The sequence below is a fragment of the Vigna umbellata genome, chromosome 4 (assembly GCF_029865625.1).
Source record: "Vigna umbellata cultivar VRB3 chromosome 4, Vumbellata_1.0, whole genome shotgun sequence".
In the NCBI taxonomy this organism is placed as follows: Eukaryota; Viridiplantae; Streptophyta; class Magnoliopsida; order Fabales; family Fabaceae; genus Vigna; species Vigna umbellata.
Window position 1 is genome coordinate 39,435,178 of NC_142168.1, and position 17,409 is coordinate 39,452,586.

General features: G+C 34.1%; 2 protein-coding genes across 3 annotated transcripts in view; one reads left to right on the plus strand and one right to left on the minus strand.

Annotated features, from left to right (window-relative positions):
* LOC124833057 (uncharacterized) overlaps positions 1-10,062 on the plus strand; it is a 28,729-nt gene extending 18,667 nt beyond the window's left edge. For both annotated transcript variants that reach the window (XM_088111352.1, XM_088111353.1), the window contains exons 13-17: positions 74-270; positions 4,005-4,212; positions 5,289-5,408; positions 5,687-6,457; positions 6,820-10,062. In XM_088111352.1, the coding sequence (XP_087967478.1) occupies positions 74-270; positions 4,005-4,212; positions 5,289-5,408; positions 5,687-6,457; positions 6,820-9,870 (4,347 nt within the window). In that variant the 3' untranslated portion in view covers positions 9,871-10,062. The remainder of the gene's footprint in view (positions 1-73; positions 271-4,004; positions 4,213-5,288; positions 5,409-5,686; positions 6,458-6,819) is intronic.
* A 1,094-nt stretch (positions 10,063-11,156) lies between these two features.
* On the minus strand, positions 11,157-16,333 carry LOC124833058 (amino acid transporter AVT6B-like). Its single transcript, XM_047307430.2, has 5 exons — positions 15,570-16,333; positions 15,272-15,424; positions 14,186-14,389; positions 12,505-12,970; positions 11,157-11,624 (listed from the first exon to the last, which is right to left on the minus strand). The coding sequence occupies exons 1-5, from the start codon at positions 16,003-16,005 to the stop codon at positions 11,489-11,491; spliced, it is 1,395 nt and encodes a 464-aa protein (XP_047163386.2). The 5' UTR covers positions 16,006-16,333; the 3' UTR covers positions 11,157-11,488.
* Positions 16,334-17,409: the final 1,076 nt, after the last annotated feature.

The window sequence follows — 17,409 nt, forward strand, 5'->3', positions numbered from 1 at the left end:
TGTATTTTTTGAATTTTATCTTGTCATAATAAGCCTTGGTCCCCTTAAAGATGTAAATACCTTGGCATTGCAGGATGAGATTGTTCAGAACTGCTATTGGGACTCCGGGAGACCATTCGATTTAAAACGAGAACCTGATGCCATTCCTTCGGAAGTGACACTTCAATCTATAATATTTGAGAGCCCTGACAAGAACAGATGGGCTCGGTGTCTTAGTGAGCTAGTGAAATATGCTGCTGAACTTTGTCCAAGTTCTGTTCAGGAAGCAAGGTAAGTTTCTATATCTTTTACCTTTTTCTGTATTCACTGAAGTCCAAACATTGTGGAGCTAAATATATTTAGTAGAAAGATACAGAAATGATTGATTGTAAACCAATGGATTGTCTTATGAATCCAAATTAGAAATTAATGCCAGAACAGTGAGAAGTTTCCTCTGACAGAAATATATGGAAGACTGATTAGAAAACTTATTTATCTCGCTATTACTAGGCCATATTTGTCTTTTGCAATTGGCATTGAGTCAATTCGTGCAAAATCCTTGTATTGATCATTGGAATGCTATCATTCCTACTGAGATACCTTAAAAAGGCTCCAAGACTAGAACTACTTAATGAAGGGAATGCCCAAATCTTTGGATATTGCGACACTGATTGTGTTAGTTTTCTTATGGATAGACGCTCTAGCATAGGATGTTGTATTTTTCTAGGAGGAAATATTATCTCTTAGAAAAGTAAGAAATACAATATTGTTTGTTAGCCATCTGCTGAAGTTGAGTATGGAGCAACGACATCCCTCACCTCTGAGCTTATATGGGTAAAATAAGTCTTCCAAGAATATAAATTTTTGTGATAACCAAGTTGTTCTCCACATTATTTCCAGTCTAGTGTTCATCAGAGGAATAAATATATTGAAATTGATAGTCATTTAATTCTAAAGAAGTTGTTGTCCAAGGAAATTTGCATCTAGTTTGTCAGATCAAGTGATTAAGTTCTAGATGTACTAATAAAAATCCATGAGAGAATCTCAAATTGAATATATTTGTTCCAAGTTTGACACATACAATTTGTATGCTTCATCTTGAGGGGAAGTGTTAGAATAAATAGTCTTAAATACAATTTATCTATGTCCATTGTGTTGCACCTAGTTCTTAGATATATCGTTTCAAATTCTCTTCTCTTCTGCCTCATATATTGTATCTGATGTATCTAAAGTTGTTATAAACATGAGATCCTAACAGAGAGAAATTCACACTCTAAGATTCGTTGTAAATCCTTTGTATTATTCTCAGGTATGAGCATTATGTCCCAACTAAATGCCCATATAGTAGCATAGATGTACATTGCCATGAAAGTTTAGCCTCTCCCCTGTAACAAAACTACTGCCCTATTATGTATGTAGGCAGTAGACAAACATTGTAGGAAGGCACGAGGAACCAATTCTGAACCAGGACCACAAACCACACATCTGGATGTGGATTGTGAAGAGGCAAGATATTAAAGAAAGTTTTTTGAAAAGTTAATTTTGTTAATTTTTCTACTCTTTTTGCTTGAAATTCCAACTTTAAATAAATTTTAACCAAAGAAAAAAAAACTAAATTACCAAATCGACTTAACTTTAATTTTGAAGTTCTTATTTCTGTAAAGAAAAAAAGTTGGGCAAAACACAGGAAGATAATAAAGTCTTAGATAAATCATAACTGTAATTAAATATTACATAGTAGATAAATTGTAATTAAGTATTGTTACATTGTAGATTAACTGTAATTAAATTTACTAGCCTTCAAAGTAATGATGTTAAGTAATAGGGAATTCTAAAATTGCATTTGTAAACTATTATAATCATAGAAATAAGGAGCTGTTCCTATATAATTCGGAGAATATTGAAATAGGGAGTTGATCCTATATAATTAGGAATATCTAGATTATATATGTATTATTAGGATTCTTTTTTTTGTTTATTCATGTATCATATATTTGCTGTTAGAGGATATCAAATCTCCTCCACTTATTGTATTGATTTTTTTTTCTCAATATAAATAAAAACACCCATCCTGTCTTAGAAAAACACGGTTCCATCTTAGTGCTTTTCTCTTCCCTAGAGTTTCACTTGGTATCAAAGACATTCAAAGCCTATCCTAGTCAAGCTTGAGATGTCGAGTCCTCAATGCAAAGTGGTTGTGTTTGGGATCTTACACCAACTACAAGTATGATCAAATTATAATATATGATTGTAAATCTTATCTTATCCGGTTTTGTAGAGCTGGGTTATGATTAAATTTTACTTTCTTAATATGGTACAAGAGCATCTTCATCCCCTTGTTCAAGAACTTGCATTTAAACGGTTAGTACTAGATTTATTGGAAAGGGTCACCCACCATGTTATCCACGTAGTTGACCTAATAGTGTTGGGTATGCAGAGGTGTATATGAAAAGCTCCAAATTCCATCTTGGTTAGAGAAAGAGCCTGAATAGAATATTGAACTGGAGACAATCTCACTTTATGAACCAGTTCTTTGGAATTGAATGCATAAACTCACATTTTAAGAAGTAAACATATTTTCCAAAGAGGTCCAGCAAGAAAAAAAATCTATACCCCCATTGCTAATTGATGGAAAGGGATAAGAAATCTTAAATTTTATGACATACATAGAAATTTAGACAGTGAATGAAGCGTGACAGTGGGCTAAAAAAAAGACAGTAGAGAATGAAGCATGGTAGCAAGAGTACAATTAATACCTTAAGTTGATGTTGAATGAAAACACCATAAAAGGACCAAGAGTGTATATCCTTTTATGCTGTTGCAGGGCAAATGAAGGGAGTTGATGAAATCCAATAATGCTCCAATTCAAATAATTCCCTGTCATTTAAATATTAAGTATGAGAAAAGTGACTTTTAGGAAAATGGAACATTGAAGGTTATAAAAATTATGGCAAGAGACCCATGTACAAAACTGGAAGATAGAGGCTTGGGAAAACTTCCCTCAAAAGGCATTCTTCTACAATCTTAGTCCTATCCAGTTTTCTTCACAAAAGTTAATACGAGAAACATTACTGCCTCAAAGGGAAGCAAAGATGTAAAGGACATATTTAGAAGAAGGTTAGACAAGGCATGGACACTAACATAATTTTTGCATTTTCATGGAACAAGATGGTGTCACTTGATATATGTAGCCTACAACCTCTAATTGGAAAAGGCATTGCTTTATATAATCTTAAAATATTCATAATATTTATTTTGGAACTTTTAGTACTTGACTTGCCAGGCTAACAGTGCAAGGTCATATTAATCTCATCAGTAACAATTTTGCATGGGATCAACGGTATGTTGGTGAAGTCATGAGAGATTGCACGCGAGCCAAATCAGAAGAGGCCATCAAGTTATACAGTGTCAAATAGTGCCAAAAGATGCCTAATAGTGGTTTGCCAGAGAAGTAGAAGCATGGTGGGGAGGTCACTGGGGCTGGATTGCCAAAAAACAGTGTGTCCAGTGGTGATCTGAGATGGGCACACCAAAGAGAGGCAGTGCATGTGGTGGAGTTAGGCATAGATTTGTGCATGGTTGGTGGTTGCAGGGAGACTGTGACTCTGGTGGTGTCTGCTCTTCCAAGAAAGGAGGGCTCAATGGTGGTAAATGGAGGATTACAGTGGTTTGCCTGAACAGGCTGCATGTACATTACACTGCGGATATAAAAAAGACAAGAAAAGGAAAAGGAAACTTTAGCTCTAATACCATTAAGAGTTTTTCTATTGTTTTGAATTGTGTAGTAAACATGTAAATCCCTTATAATCATTATAATTAAGGAAACATAGTAATGGAGAATATCCTAATTACTAAAGATCAAATCATATCTTTCACAGAAAGTTTCATGGAGTGATTTATCATTATCATTTTGAAGAAGAGGAAAAAATATTTTTACTCACGTGCTTTGCTCCCCCTACCCCTCTTCATTCAGTCTGTTTTAAATTTCTATCTAAAACTTGGTAATATCACTCAAATTTGGGCAGGAAAGAGGTCATGCAACGTCTTACTCATATCACACCTGCTGAATTGGGTGGAAAAGCTCATCAGTCGCAGGATATTGATAATAAACTGGACCAGTGGCTTATGTATGCCATGTTTGTCTGTTCATGTCCGCCAGTTGCTCGAGAGTCTACCAAAGATCTTTACTCTCTAATTTTCCCTTCACTAAAATCTGGATCTGATGCTCATGTTGTAAGAGCGCCTCTCTTAACTTGTCAATTAGTCTATCTTTTCAAGCAGTCTATGTCAAAGGATGAAGAGTTGCATGCGTGCTTGATGTATTGTTTGTATGTTTCCATGTTTTCTAAACCAAAATCATTAAAAAACAATCTGAGAATAGTTTTTGTTCTTTGTCGTTTTTACAATATTCTAATATTTTTCGTATGAAAAACTATTTTTAGTTCCTCAAGTGACTGAATGGTAAGAAAAACCAATGAAGTCTGTAATTTGAATGAAGAAATTCAAGATAAAGTCGGATGCAAGATATGCAGGCTAAAGGCTACTCTGTCATAATGTTTGTTTGTTTAACTTATAAATATGATTTCTTGGTTACAGGTTTAAAAACATTTTACTTTTAAATATTAATTACCAATTCTTCATTTAACCTATGTTGAGATCTCACTGTTTTCTTTTGTATTTCTTATTGATGTAGGAGGTTAGGAGATGTATTTAGAATGGTAACTGTCTAAAGTTTGACCTAATTTACCGGGTCCACATCATGATTAAACACTTATAAACTATTCTCTATCTTTGTAAAGGAAGTTTATGCTTTAATTTTGTTTTTTCTCCTAAGAAATTATGTGTTATGAACCAACGATCTCAAAAGCTTAATCTGTCAAGGGATAAATGAAGGATTTTACATTATGTCTGGTTGATTATTATGTTGACCTTTGTGCATTTCCAACAAAAACTGTTTTTATTTATTCCCATTATATGCTTAATGGAAATAGAAATAGGATTCGTGTTCTCATTTGATTTTTGGTTGGTGCATAATGTTTTGTATATTTTGTGGATAATATTAAAGTCAGAATTTTGATTTCATTTCTTTTATTGGTTCCTGTTGAAAAACAATTTTTGTGAGGTTTGACAAAAGGTCTCTTTACATTTGCGAGTTTCGAGTCCATTGTTATGTGGAAGAGGTATAAGGAAGATTATTGACTGTTAATAACAACAATTTCATTTATAAAGACATTTAAATTTCTGCTGCAAAACATTTTGGTCATCACTTTTGGTGTCTTTGTTTATTGCTGACAAGGTTTCTGATATAGCATGCAGCGACCATGGCTCTTGGCCGCTCACACTTGGAAGCATGTGAAATCATGTTCAGCGAACTTTCATCTTTTATTGATGAAGTTTCTTCTGAGACAGAAGGAAAACCAAAGTGGAAGGTATAGTTTTGAATCGGTGAAATTTTATCAGCCATTGAGGACTTGAAGTGGGTAGTTATCATAAATTATGAGTGATAAGGACAATATGATAGTGACAGAAATTAGATAATGAATTCTTAAAACCTTTCCAGCACATTTGAACAATATTATAGATAATAATTCATATTTACGTTGTGAAATTATCAAAGCTTTTGTTACACTATTGTTTTAGTTGTTTTTTCTCCTGGATGGTTGAATTATAGTTTGGCATTTACAATATATATGTATATTTTATTCAGAGTCAAAAGGCTCGTCGGGAAGAGCTTCGTGTCCACATTGCAAATATTTATCGTACTGTTGCAGAAAATATATGGCCTGGCATGCTAGCACGGAAGCCAGTGTTCCGTCTGCACTATCTTAAATTCATTGATGAGACAACTAGACTAATCTCAACAACTCCTGAAAGTTTTCAAGACATGCAACCATTCCGCTATGCACTTGCTTGTGTTCTAAGATCATTAGCCCCAGAATTTGTTGATTCGAAATCTGAGAAATTTGATGTTAGAACTAGAAAGCGACTCTTTGATCTTCTTCTCTCCTGGTCTGATGATACATGCAGTACATGGAGTGTAGATGGTGTGAGTGATTATAGACGTGAAGTTGATCGTTACAAGTCTTCTCAACATGCAAGATCAAAAGATTCGGTGGATAAAATATCATTTGACAAAGAACTGAATGAACAGGTTGAGGCAATCCAGTGGGCATCCATGAATGCAATAGCATCACTTTTATACGGACCGTGTTTTGATGACAATGCAAGGAAAATGAGTGGCCGTGTGATATCTTGGATTAATGGTTTGTTTTTGGAGCCTACACCAAGGGCTCCATTTGGTTTCTCACCAGCTGATCCTAGAACTCCATCATATACCAAGTACCAGGGGGAGGGTGGTCGAGGAGCTGCTGGTCGTGACAGGATCAAGGGTGGCCATCACCGTGTTTCTTTAGCAAAATTGGCTTTGAAAAATCTTTTGCTTACAAATTTGGACTTGTTTCCTTCCTGTATTGATCAGGTAATATTTCAATGCTGTATTGTGCGTTGCATCCTAGGACATATTGTTCTCCAACTAAAGAATTAGCAATGAAGTCTATTCATATACAAATCGTGATAGGGTGAAGAATAGTAATATTGACTATCTAATAATCATATATATACACTGATAGGAGGCTGAGAGTTGATTGAAACCTAACATACACACAGAGAGGACGCTGTTTACAGAACAATAATATATTGATACTTGCACTGCAAGCTATTTACACTTTTAGATAATTTCTTTTTATATAAATTAGTATTTATTACATAATCTTTTGGATCATGCTTGTTTGTTTTGTCACACTGGTATTATAGCTTATTCAACTGAATTGATCTGTGCAGTGCTACTACTCTAATTCTTCTGTAGCTGATGGATACTTCAGTGTACTGGCTGAGGTCTACATGCGTCAGGAGATACCAAACTGTGAAATACAAAGATTATTGAGTCTGATCCTTTACAAGGTGGTAGACCCATCAAGACAAATTCGTGACGATGCACTTCAGATGCTGGAGACACTTTCTGTTCGTGAATGGGCTGAGGATGGCATTGAGGGTTCAGGAAGTTATCGAGCTGCCGTTGTTGGTAATCTTCCTGATTCCTATCAACAATTCCAATACAAGCTTTCCTGTAAGCTTGCCAAAGATCATCCTGAATTAAGCCAACTTCTTTGTGAGGAGATTATGCAGAGGCAGTTAGATGCTGTTGATATAATTGCACAACATCAGGTCTTAACATGCATGGCTCCTTGGATTGAGAACCTTAATTTCTGGAAACTCAAGGAAGGCTGGAGTGAAAGGTTACTAAAAAGTCTCTACTATGTAACATGGCGGCATGGAGACCAATTTCCTGATGAAATTGAGAAGCTTTGGAGCACAATTGCTAGCAAAAATAGGAATATCAGCCCTGTTTTAGATTTCTTGATAACAAAAGGCATTGAAGATTGTGATTCAAATGCATCAACTGAAATAAGTGGTGCATTTGCTACATACTTCAGTGTTGCAAAACGGGTAAGTCTATATTTAGCACGAATATGCCCTCAGCGGACTATAGATCACCTAGTTTTCCAATTGTCTCAACGACTACTAGAGGATAGCATGGAGCCAGTTGCAAGTAAGGGTGATACTAGTGCAAATTTTGTGCTAGAATTCTCACAAGGTCCTGCTGTGGCCCAAATGACGTCAGTTTTGGATAACCAACCACACATGTCCCCATTGCTTGTAAGAGGTTCCCTTGATGGTCCACTAAGAAATGTTAGTGGGAGCTTGAGCTGGAGAACAGCAGGTATGACAGGCCGGAGTGTATCAGGTCCATTAAGTCCAATGCCTCCAGAGTTGAATGTTGTCCCAGTAACTGCTGGGCGATCTGGACAGCTTCTTCCAGCCTTGGTTAATATGTCAGGACCCTTGATGGGTGTTAGAAGCTCAACAGGGAGTTTACGGAGCCGCCATGTTTCACGAGACAGTGGGGATTATCTTGTTGACACTCCAAACTCAGGTGAAGATGGACTGCATGGTGGGAGTGCTATGCATGCTGTGAATGCAAAAGAACTTCAATCAGCCTTACAGGGTCATCAGCAGCACTCACTTACGCATGCAGATATAGCTCTGATTCTTCTTGCTGAAATTGCATATGAAAATGATGAAGATTTCCGCCAATACTTGCCTCTACTCTTTCACGTTATCTTTGTTTCAATGGATAGCTCAGAAGACATTGTACTAGAGCATTGTCAGCATTTACTCGTTAATCTATTATATTCCCTAGCAGGACGCCACTTAGAGCAATATGAGGTGGAAAATAATGATAGGGAGAACAAACAGCAAGTTGTGAGCTTAATTAAATATGTACAATCTAAGCGAGGAAGCATGATGTGGGAGAATGAAGATCCAACAGTTGTCAGAACTGAGCTTCCAAGTGCAGCACTTCTTTCTGCCCTGGTTCAGAGCATGGTGGATGCTATCTTCTTCCAAGGAGATCTTCGGGAAACTTGGGGAGAAGAAGCTCTTAGATGGGCTATGGAGTGTACATCAAGACACCTTGCCTGTCGGTCACATCAGATCTACCGTGCACTTCGACCAAGTGTAACAAGTGATGCTTGTGTGTCCCTTCTTCGCTGCCTCCATAGATGTCTGGGAAATCCAGTACCTCAAGTTTTGGGATTTGTTATGGAAATTTTGATGACATTGCAAGTTATGGTGGAGAATATGGAGCCAGAGAAGGTGATACTCTACCCACAGCTGTTTTGGGGTTGTGTTGCTATGATGCACACAGATTTTGTCCATGTCTACCGCCAGGTTCTAGAACTGTTCTCTCATGTGATTGACCGTTTATCTTTCCGTGATCGGACAACAGAAAATGTACTCCTTTCAAGTATGCCCAGAGATGAACTTGATAGTAGTGTTTTAGGAGAATTTCAGCGCACAGAATCTAAAAGTGGCTACGAACCTCTACAAGAGGGGAGTTTACCTGCTTTTGAAGGGGTTCAGCCCCTTGTTCTTAAAGGACTTATGTCGAGTGTCAGCCACAGTGTTGCTATTGATGTTCTCTCTCGTACAACAGTTCATTCATGCGATTCTATATTTGGTGATGCCGAGACAAGACTCCTGATGCACATCATAGGATTACTCCCTTGGCTCTGTCTTCAACTTAGTAAAGACATAGTGATAGGTCCAGTTTCACCACTCCAACATCAATATCAAAAGGCATGCTCTGTTGCTGTCAATATAGCAATTTGGTGTCGAGCAAAATCTTTGGATGAATTAGCTACTGTATTTATGATTTACTCTCGAGGAGAGATTAAGAGTATTGATAATTTTCTGGCTTGTGTTTCACCACTTCTATGTAATGAATGGTTTCCAAAACATTCAACTTTGGCCTTTGGACACTTGCTAAGGCTACTGGAAAAAGGACCAGTTGAGTATCAACGTGTCATTCTACTCATGCTCAAAGCTCTCCTCCAGCACACACCAATGGACGCTACCCAGAGTCCTCATATTTATGCAATTGTGTCCCAATTGGTGGAAAGCACTTTGTGTTGGGAGGCACTAAGTGTGTTAGAAGCCCTTCTACAAAGTTGCAGCTCATTGACTAGTACTCATGCATATGAACAAGGTTCATTTGAGAACGGAATTGGCGGACCTGAAGAAAAGTTGCTTGCTCCACAAACCTCATTCAAGGCCCGAAGTGGCCCTCTACAGTATGGCTTGGGATCAGGACTAAGCTCGGCTTTTACACATGGACAATTTGGTTCAACTGAGTCTGGGATGACACCAAGAGAGGTAGCTCTGCAGAATACTCGTCTGATTCTTGGTCGAGTATTAGACAGAAGTGCGTTAGGAAAGAGAAAGGACCAGAAAAAGCTAGTCCCTTTTGTGCCCAATGTTGGTAACCCGTGATTGTATAATTCATTTTCTGTATATATTCTGTCCAAAGTTGAAAGTAGGGATTGCTACAGGATAGACGTTGTACATACTACATAGGCTGGGATGAGAGTTTTGTAACATTCTGTGTAGTTGTAGACAGATCATTTTCTTGTCAAATAGCATGCATAATTTAACTTCGATTGTAACACTGCAATGTTGTTTTCAGCTGTTCCTTCCTGCCCTATACCATTTTTCTTCATTTATATTTATTCCTTTCTTATCTTTATAGTTATGAGGCTCATAAATTCAGAGAAGTGCGCATAATTGGGAAACGAAAGTATGTTTCTATTTGACTCTGCCATAAAAGAAACCCTGGATATAATTTGATTAGTTGTTGCACAGTAGTTATTAAACATTCACACTAGATCGGATAATCCATTTGGAACAACGTAATCGATTAGTTTTCCTTGATTCTTTTTAACGAGTTAATTAAAGCTAACTTCGTGTTGAATTTATGGTTTTTATGTATTCTCACATTTAATTCAATGTGATTACAAGAATATCGGACATACCTAACCCAATCAAATGTTAAACCTCACGGAAGAGTTTGCCAGTTATAATAATTATTTAAGGTGTATATTATTTGAGTGATGCAATGATACATAAAAAAGATCTTACATATACACATGGGTTTAGGGTAACCATTGTTGAGATTTAATGGTGTCTTTCCACAAGTTTATGGAAAGAATCTTTGCGTGCTTAATGGTGACTTTAGCTCTGGTTGATAGTTGGGCTGCTGGTCGAATATGCTGATGAGTGAGATGGGTTTATTAGGGATGAAGGATTTCAAGGAGAAAGAGGCATCACTAACATGTCAAACTATATCTATGAGTACTATTTGTTCACTCAAAGAGTTTTTTGAGCAGGTTTTATTTATAAACTCTATCAATCACATGTCAACATTCTATCAGTTTTTAATGAAATATTAAAAGAAAAAGTTGTATCATTTGTGAGAAACTTCGGTATCGAAATAAACTTTTCGAGTGGCTAAGACCAAATCCCCTATGATCCTAAGTTTTAGGTGCTGATATATTTTTACTTTAAACTAATTTAGTTCTTGAAACATAAAACGTGACATTTCGATAATCTTTATGTTAAAGTTTGATCTTATCTTATACCAAAGTTTACCTGACACGTTAAGTGTTCTTGTAGCATGTGTTTGGCTTGACTTTAAACCAACTTCAAACGCTGTGTTTGGAACCACATGGGAGAGAAAAACACAAAAACTATACTAAGATACAAATGGAAGCTCGTGTACATAAGCTCAAATATGAATTTTATATTTGGATAGATGAAGCCCAGGAAATAGAGTCACAAAAAGTAAACTATTTACAACAACAAAGATCAAACTACAATAACCGGTATAAAGTATTTATTAAATAAAAACTGAGAGAAAAAAAAATAGTCAGTCATTTTATATAGACTGATTTTGCAAAATCCTTTAAACTTGAAGATCATTAATTAAAACTCTTATTTACACACTTTTGAACATGTTACCAGCACTTAGTGGCTTATTCCATGGTCCACCCTTGTGAAAGTATGAATGTGCTTGTGCTATGGGCTTCAAAGAAAGTTTCAAGAAAAAAAGAATTCATGTATAAGTTTTGTTCTTCTTGATCAAGGCATAAGTATCACTGTATAAAGCCACAGCATTTGACAAGACAGCCAAGAATATCATAAAGACTGATAGAATCTTGTCCCTTTTAGTTGCTATGCTGTGTCGATCCCTGAAATTGAAACATTAATACAAAGCGATAATTGTTAATTAATTTTCAGCAATAGAATATATCAAATCATTTTTCTGTTAGACACAACAAATAAACAACTAAAAAGAACTTTTCAATAAAGAACCTACTCTTCTAAAGTGAGCCACTCACTTTAAAAACTAAATAATCAATATCAAGTGCTGATGAGAAAATCAACTGCTAATATTACATCTAACATGCTTAAAAATCGAGAAGTTATTTAAGTGTAAATAGTTTATTAAATTATTTACTTTATTGTTGGTCATTAAAAATAAAGTAAAATTAAAAAAAAAACAGTACTATCTTAACATATTGAAGACCTATTTTACCACTCTTACTTGATACTCCTTTTGTATTGTACTCCATGCCTCTTTGACATTTGTAGCATCAATTATTGAAAAAAATTGCAACAACCATTCCTTGTAGAAAAAATAAATTTGTTTGAACTTTCTAGATATATATTTATATCACAATTTAACACAAATGATAATATGTTCAATTCCAATAACTGGGTGTAAGGAAGATTTTATATCTTAGTAAAAATATAATATACAAATAGAAAATTAAAAAATAGATTTTAAGTGTAGTTCAATTGTCTTATATCTTATCGATGTATAATGTCTAACCTAATAACTTTCAATTTATAAAAAAAGCTTAATAGAATTGAGGTAAACACAAAACTAAAATTGGAAGATATAATCATAAAAAGTAGGTTGATACTAAGCTAGTTATCTCCTCTATGCAAGTTAAAAGAACAAAATCATAATCAAACATGTATTTCTAATATGGTGTTATGCTTTTTCATATAAGTATATCGATTGGAGTGGAACAGAAAATAAGAGAATTTGGGTATGAAACTCACCGTAGAATGATGGCAGCTGGAAATATGAATGCTATGCAAACAGCAGCTGTTGCTCCAGTAAACTGGAAAATATCCCAAATGCTGGGTATGAAATTTGCTCCAAGGAAGATAACAGCAACAAGTGTAACAGTAATTGAAGCAAATCTAATGTTATCTTGAGTCAAAGGCCTGGATGATGGAAATAAAAGAGAATCTAGGTTGACACGCATTCCATAGAAGACAACTGGAAATACAAGCACGAGATGTGCAGCATAGCTGAAACGAACTGCATCATTGAGCACAGAACCCAAAGGAATTCCAAGATCAGTGTCAAAATTTGCAAGCACATCATCAAGTGTTGCTTCACCAAATAGGAGGAACCCAAAGAAGCTTGTCAGCAAGTACACTGAAGCACTCAGAGCAAGGGATGTACGTACAACGCCATGCATCTGAGAGCAGTCCTCCAGTTCATTGTCTATGGGGTGTACTGCAACAACAGTGCATGCAATGCAACCATCAGAGTGTTATTGTAATTTGAAATATAGAAGTTTGTAGAATGACTCTTGAATTTTTGCACAACTCATGGAATTCATTGTCCATTGGCTGTTCCTAGATCACACAAAAATTGGAGTTCGAAAGAAAAAAAGAACTATTCTTAACATGGTGAAATGCAGATATCTTCCGAAAGCCACTAAAGTTTGAAGAGTTTCAAATGTTAAGAGTAAAGAATGACTCTGAAATTTTTATAAGTAAGATCTAAAAAGTTTAGGAAGTTTTTAATTAAGAAAGGTGTAAAATATGTTATAGTAAAATTTTAATAAGTGAAACTTGAAGAGAGTCTATATCTCTCATAAAACACCTATAAAATATCTTATTATATTTGATATTTTTCAAGAAAAAAAATTGAATTTTCTAATTTACTTCTCACCTTTTAACACAAAATATATGTTCATTAATACAACACAATATTGATTTTATTATTTACAAAATAAAAATTACTTATCAATTATTACCCTAAAATACTAAGCGATTGTAACGTTATAAAAGTTAATATCAAATATTTATTTTTATAATTGTTTTTCATAACTTGAATATAAATTTTAGTAATTTTTTATTTTAATATATAATTTTTAATTATAAATTTATTTTGTATTATCATAAAATCGGTATATAACTGATTATATATCTTAAATTAATAATTGATTTTGGGGAAAAAACTTAAAAAAAAGTCAATTTTAATTAGATATGGCCCAATTGTCAATGTGTAAAATCGGTTGTAACAATTTCTTAAATATTAAAAAATATTTTAAAATCAATTATATATCCAGAAAACAAAAACAATCAATTATATATACATAATATAATTATATAACTGTTTTTTCATCACCTGCTATGTGGCCATGATTATGGTTAGATTACTCAAATAATCTAATGTTAGGAAGCAAAATGTGCATTGTCATTCATCATTTTATTGAAAAGAAATGAATATAACATGAATAGGTAATTTGAAGTCATGTTGTGCTTCCAGAAACAGACAAAAACAACAATGATGTTTTGTTTCAGAATTTCTACCTGTCAGGTGGACCTCAACATTTTTTGAGCAAATTATTAACTGGCTTATAGTTATATATGTATGATCTTCATAAGAACATTAAGAAAAGGGAAATGAAATTTGCAGAAAGGCCTAAAAAGATTCTCATACCATTGGGGTGGCAGATATAGGCAGTCACAAGAACAGGAACTACAGTGAACAGTTCCAAAATTGATGCCATATCAGTTATGATTGGAAAGAGTCTGGGCATTCCAATGCCTCCGACTATGATCTTGAAGACTGAGATTCCAACAGCAATCACTAGAAAAACTACTGCTAGCCCAACTGATAATGCAGACGTGAATTTCAATGAATCTGCAACACCCACAGATATATTCATCTAAAATTTTGAATTAAATAATATAAATTTCTTATATAAATGGTGTTAAAATCATATTTATGTAATTTATTCCGAGAAAAATAACAATAATGGCAATCGGTTATATTTCATTTCACCCATTTTCGATGTTGGAAATCTAGAATACCTATTAATTGCATGCTACAATAGTTCTCATATTTCGTATCTACTATTTTGTCCCCGAATTGAATTTTTTTTTTTATATAGAAACTTGGTGACAAAAGGCTGAAATTGGGAAATCTATGTTATTATATTGTTGGATATGCAACTATGTTACAAATATAGTGCCTTTATACACAATTACAAGTGGGTCCCACCTTAAGTTGTTATGTCACACATTACATTTTAGTAAGGTGATTCATGCTTAGTATTATCCAACTAAGTAAAATTTGCATTAGTAATTGGACTACATCTCTAGTTTGATATGGAATCTTCTTAGTCATGCTTCTTTCTACATTTATTCAAATCCTGTTTTCAGGTTAAATTATAGGTTTTTTTCTTATATAGCATAGTGTTGAATTTTATATTTTTACTTACTGAAAACTTAGACTTACATATGATTTTTCAAAACCTTCCTACCTACTGTTCAAGTAATTTGAAATGACAGAAACCTTTATCACAACCCCACAGCATTTGTAACAAACAGCCATTGGTAGTCAAAACTAGAACTTAGAAAGTTCATTCCTAAACATGAATCACAGTGCTTCGGTGATTTTGCTGTCACTGTTTACTAATTTATTGCCAGTCATTTTCATTGATTTGCAATTTAACAAGTGAGCAGCTAATAGTAATTCACCAGTCATTATTTTTTTACTTGAATTAGTGAAAAAAAAACTAACCAATCCTCTTAAAACTGACCAAAGGTGCAAACACAGCAACTGTTGTAAACGCAACAACAAACGTTCTTCCAGTCCACCAATGAACTCCAAACCAGCCTTCAAGGAGACCAGAATGGTGAGTTCCACCAGAAGATGTTCCAGAAATCACATCCCCTTGAACAACAACAACACAAAAAACCTGAATCAGACAACATTAATGACTAAAGAAGAAGAACCAAAACCAGTGTAACAATTCAAGTTCAACAAAACACTTACGAAATTTAATGTATATGGCTTAGGATTAAACTAAAGTCCTTACCAAGTATAATCGTGTAAATAATCAACACACCAATGTTGTTGACTATAACAAATATCTCCACCAAAGCTTTTCCAAATTTTCCAAAAGCATCCCTCATGAGACTCCCATAAGAGGGAAGATTCCCTGCCCCAGAACTCCTAATCAGGAACTCAATTGACTTCTCTGTCAAGAAACCTGTTAAGATTATAGCAAGAAGCCCAGGCACCATCCCCAACTTTTTCACACATGCTGGCAACCCCATGATTCCAGCACCAATAATTGTGGTTGACAAGTTGAAAACTGCCCCAGAAAATGAAGCTCCATTAAACTCTTCAAACCCTGAAACATCATCACTCCCCTGAACCTTTGCTAACAAGGGAACATTCTCATCAACAACTCCGTTGTTCCTTCTAGAGTTTTGCTCCACTGCTTCAGCTGCAACACTTGCATTCCTCATCTTCCCCTTTTAAATTCTTTTCTGATTTTCTAAAATCAGCTAACTGTTTTTTTCGATTTCAAAAACACCCATTTTTCAAGTTGAAGAAAAGCATCAAACTTTGAATAAAAAATTTCAGTGGAATTCACAGGCTCGGAGATGCAGAGCTGAACAATGATAATTCAAGACACCCCAGAAGCCGACAATGTTTTGAACAAAATAAAGATTCAAAATTTGAAAGGCTTTGTACCTTAGGACGCTGGTCTTGTGTTTCATAATAACCTCTTGTAACTTTGACAATGTTTCTTCTAGTTCAGTAAGAGAGAAATGAATGGAGCAAAGTGAAGGTCTAAATTGTTTTCATACATATATTATTATATATGTAATTTACATACATATAATATATATGTTTTACCTATGTTTAGTTAAATATAAAGGTGAAAAAAGTAATATTCTTTCAAAGAATATGTTCTTATGGTTAATTATTTTTTTCAGAAAAAATGTTCTTATGGTTATGTTCAGTTTTTCCTCTTACATGGTTTGCAAATTTCTTCTCTCTTTATGATTGAAAAGAATAAACAACTTAACTTTCACCAAAGAGTTAACTATCTATCATTTTTAGAAAAACATTTTGATGAAAATTACGCTAATGGAATCACGTTTTGAATTGAGCTTTTTTTTTTGTTCTTATGAAAAAATGAATAGAAAAGTCACTTTTTCATTCATAATCCCAACAACTTTAAATTTTAAATGATTATAAATCATGAAAAATTATTTTTCAAAATTATAATTTTAAAATTCTGTTTGTCATTAACCATATAGCAAGAAAGTGTGATTGCCATATCAAATGAGATGTTTAAAATTCTGTTTGTCATTAACCTTACTTGGTTAATAATGTTGTAATTTAGAAAATTATAATAAAATGAAAGTTTATAAGAAACTAAAACTGAAATATAAATTTTGTTTAAAATTTTAAAATATTTTAAAAAATTATCTATTAAAAACAAAATTAATTTATAATATATAAATAAATCCAAATCTAACTATTGAGATGTAAATATTTCCAAGAAAGTTACGTCTAGACCATAAAATTTAGAATCTACACGTTTCCATAACGTATAAACTTCAAATTTAACCATAAATGTAGGAAAATGCCAAGATATTTTCTAATATACATTTCATTGCATGTTAGTCATATCACAATAAATTAATATCACGTTGAGCACGTCCTTATACTTTTCCTTCTTATATTATATTGAGAAATGTCAAAACACTCCTTCATGCACTTTCATTAAGGGGATTTTGGGATTGATGAAGCTTTTAGTATCTTGAAATACTTTCTAGAAAAACTAATGTGAAAGTTAAAACAAAATGAATTTAATGTTATAGATGGAGAAATCCAACAAAATGTTATGAAGTATTCGA

What these genes read in the sequence shown, in the direction of transcription:
- LOC124833058 (XM_047307430.2), bottom strand. Translation starts at nt 16,005, where the DNA reads ATGAGGAATGCAAGTGTTGCAGCTGAAGCAGTGGAGCAAAACTCTAGA. An exon ending in TATTTACACGATTATACTTG is followed by an intron (nt 15,425 to 15,569) that starts GTAAGGACTTTA and finishes TTGTTGTTCAAG; the next exon opens with GGGATGTGATTTCTGGAACA. An exon ending in GGTCAGTTTTAAGAGGATTG is followed by an intron (nt 14,390 to 15,271) that starts GTTAGTTTTTTT and finishes TGGGTGTTGCAG; the next exon opens with ATTCATTGAAATTCACGTCT.